Source organism: Buceros rhinoceros, unplaced genomic scaffold (assembly GCF_000710305.1).
Source record: "Buceros rhinoceros silvestris isolate BGI_N320 unplaced genomic scaffold, ASM71030v1 scaffold18439, whole genome shotgun sequence".
Lineage (NCBI taxonomy): Eukaryota > Metazoa > Chordata > Aves > Bucerotiformes > Bucerotidae > Buceros > Buceros rhinoceros.
In genome coordinates this window covers 5,185-6,347 of record NW_010433488.1, presented here as the reverse complement: position 1 = coordinate 6,347, position 1,163 = coordinate 5,185, and the positions used below count along the sequence as shown (strand labels likewise).

The following is a 1,163-nucleotide window of genomic DNA, read 5'->3' as shown; positions in this document are numbered from 1 at the left end:
TGCCCAAGCTGCCGATCTCCCTGACCAACACTGACCTGAAGGTGGCCAACGACACCAAGTTCTTCCCTGGACTGGGTGAGTGGTTGCTGTTGTCTTTCCAAGTGTGTACCTTTTGCTTCTTCATCTCCTGAATGAGGAACAAACCATGTGAAGTGCTCGTAGGAGAACTTCCAAAGTCCTGGTATCCTCCTGCCATCCCGTGGTCTTTCCACGGAAAGAAGCGTTGCCCTGTCAGACACTGACGTGGCCTCAGGATGCGAATGTGCCTGCGAGCCCACAGCCTTGTCGGGGCTGTCTTGCTGCCACGCGGGCTCTCGGCAGCGGCTGCTCCTCTGGGCAAAGTCTGGGCTGTACTGGAGGAGTCGCTTGCTCAGCCTCGGTCCTCTTCTCCTCCCAGGTCTAGCTCTGGCTTTCCACGATGGCAGCGTCCACATCGTCCATCGCCTGTCCTTGCAGATGATGGCCGTCTTCTACGGCTCTTCCTCCCAGCGCCCCGTGGACGAGCAGAGCATCAAAAGGCAGCGAACCGCTGGGCCCCTGGTGCACTTTAAAGCCATGCAGCTCTCCTGGACGTCCCTGGCCTTGGCTGGCATCGACAGTCACGGGAAGGTATTGTGCTCTCGTACGAGATGGGGGGAGTTGGTCTCATCCAGGCGCTCTCCAAGTGATGGGTCACTCAGAAAAACACCGGCAACGTTCCTTGCAGCTGTGTGATCCCTGTTGAACAAGAAGGGGTGGATCCCGTTAGCGCAGGAATTCTGGGTCAGGACTGAGCTGTATTCGGCCCCGAGTTGTGTCGTGGCTCTGTGGAATGTTTTCAGGCTGGTTCTCGATGCGGGTTTCGCTCTCCTCTTCCCCTCAGCTGAGCATGCTTCGCATCTCCCCCTCCATGGGCCACGTGCTGGACATGAACATGTCCCTCCGCCACTTGCTGTTCCTGCTGGAGTACTGCATGGTGACAGGCTACGACTGGTGGGACATCCTGCTCCACGTCCAGCCCAACATGGTCCAGAACCTGGTGGAGAAGCTGCACGAGGAGTACATGCGCCAGAACGCAGCCCTGCAGCAGGTCAGCGGAGCCTCCGCGGAGGGCGGGCATGTGGGGTGGGCTGGGGGGAGGCAGCAGGAACAGCCAGTCTCTGCAGCCAGACGGCTCGCGGTGG

At 59.5% G+C, this 1,163-nt stretch overlaps 1 protein-coding gene across 1 annotated transcript in view; it reads left to right on the top strand.

Moving 5' to 3' along the window:
- Positions 1-1,163, top strand: part of MED16 (mediator complex subunit 16) — a 9,151-nt gene that overhangs the window by 4,186 nt on the left and 3,802 nt on the right. The window contains exons 7-9 of the mRNA XM_010144134.1: positions 1-75; positions 398-609; positions 863-1,069. Coding sequence (XP_010142436.1) covers positions 1-75; positions 398-609; positions 863-1,069 — 494 coding nt within the window. The remainder of the gene's footprint in view (positions 76-397; positions 610-862; positions 1,070-1,163) is intronic.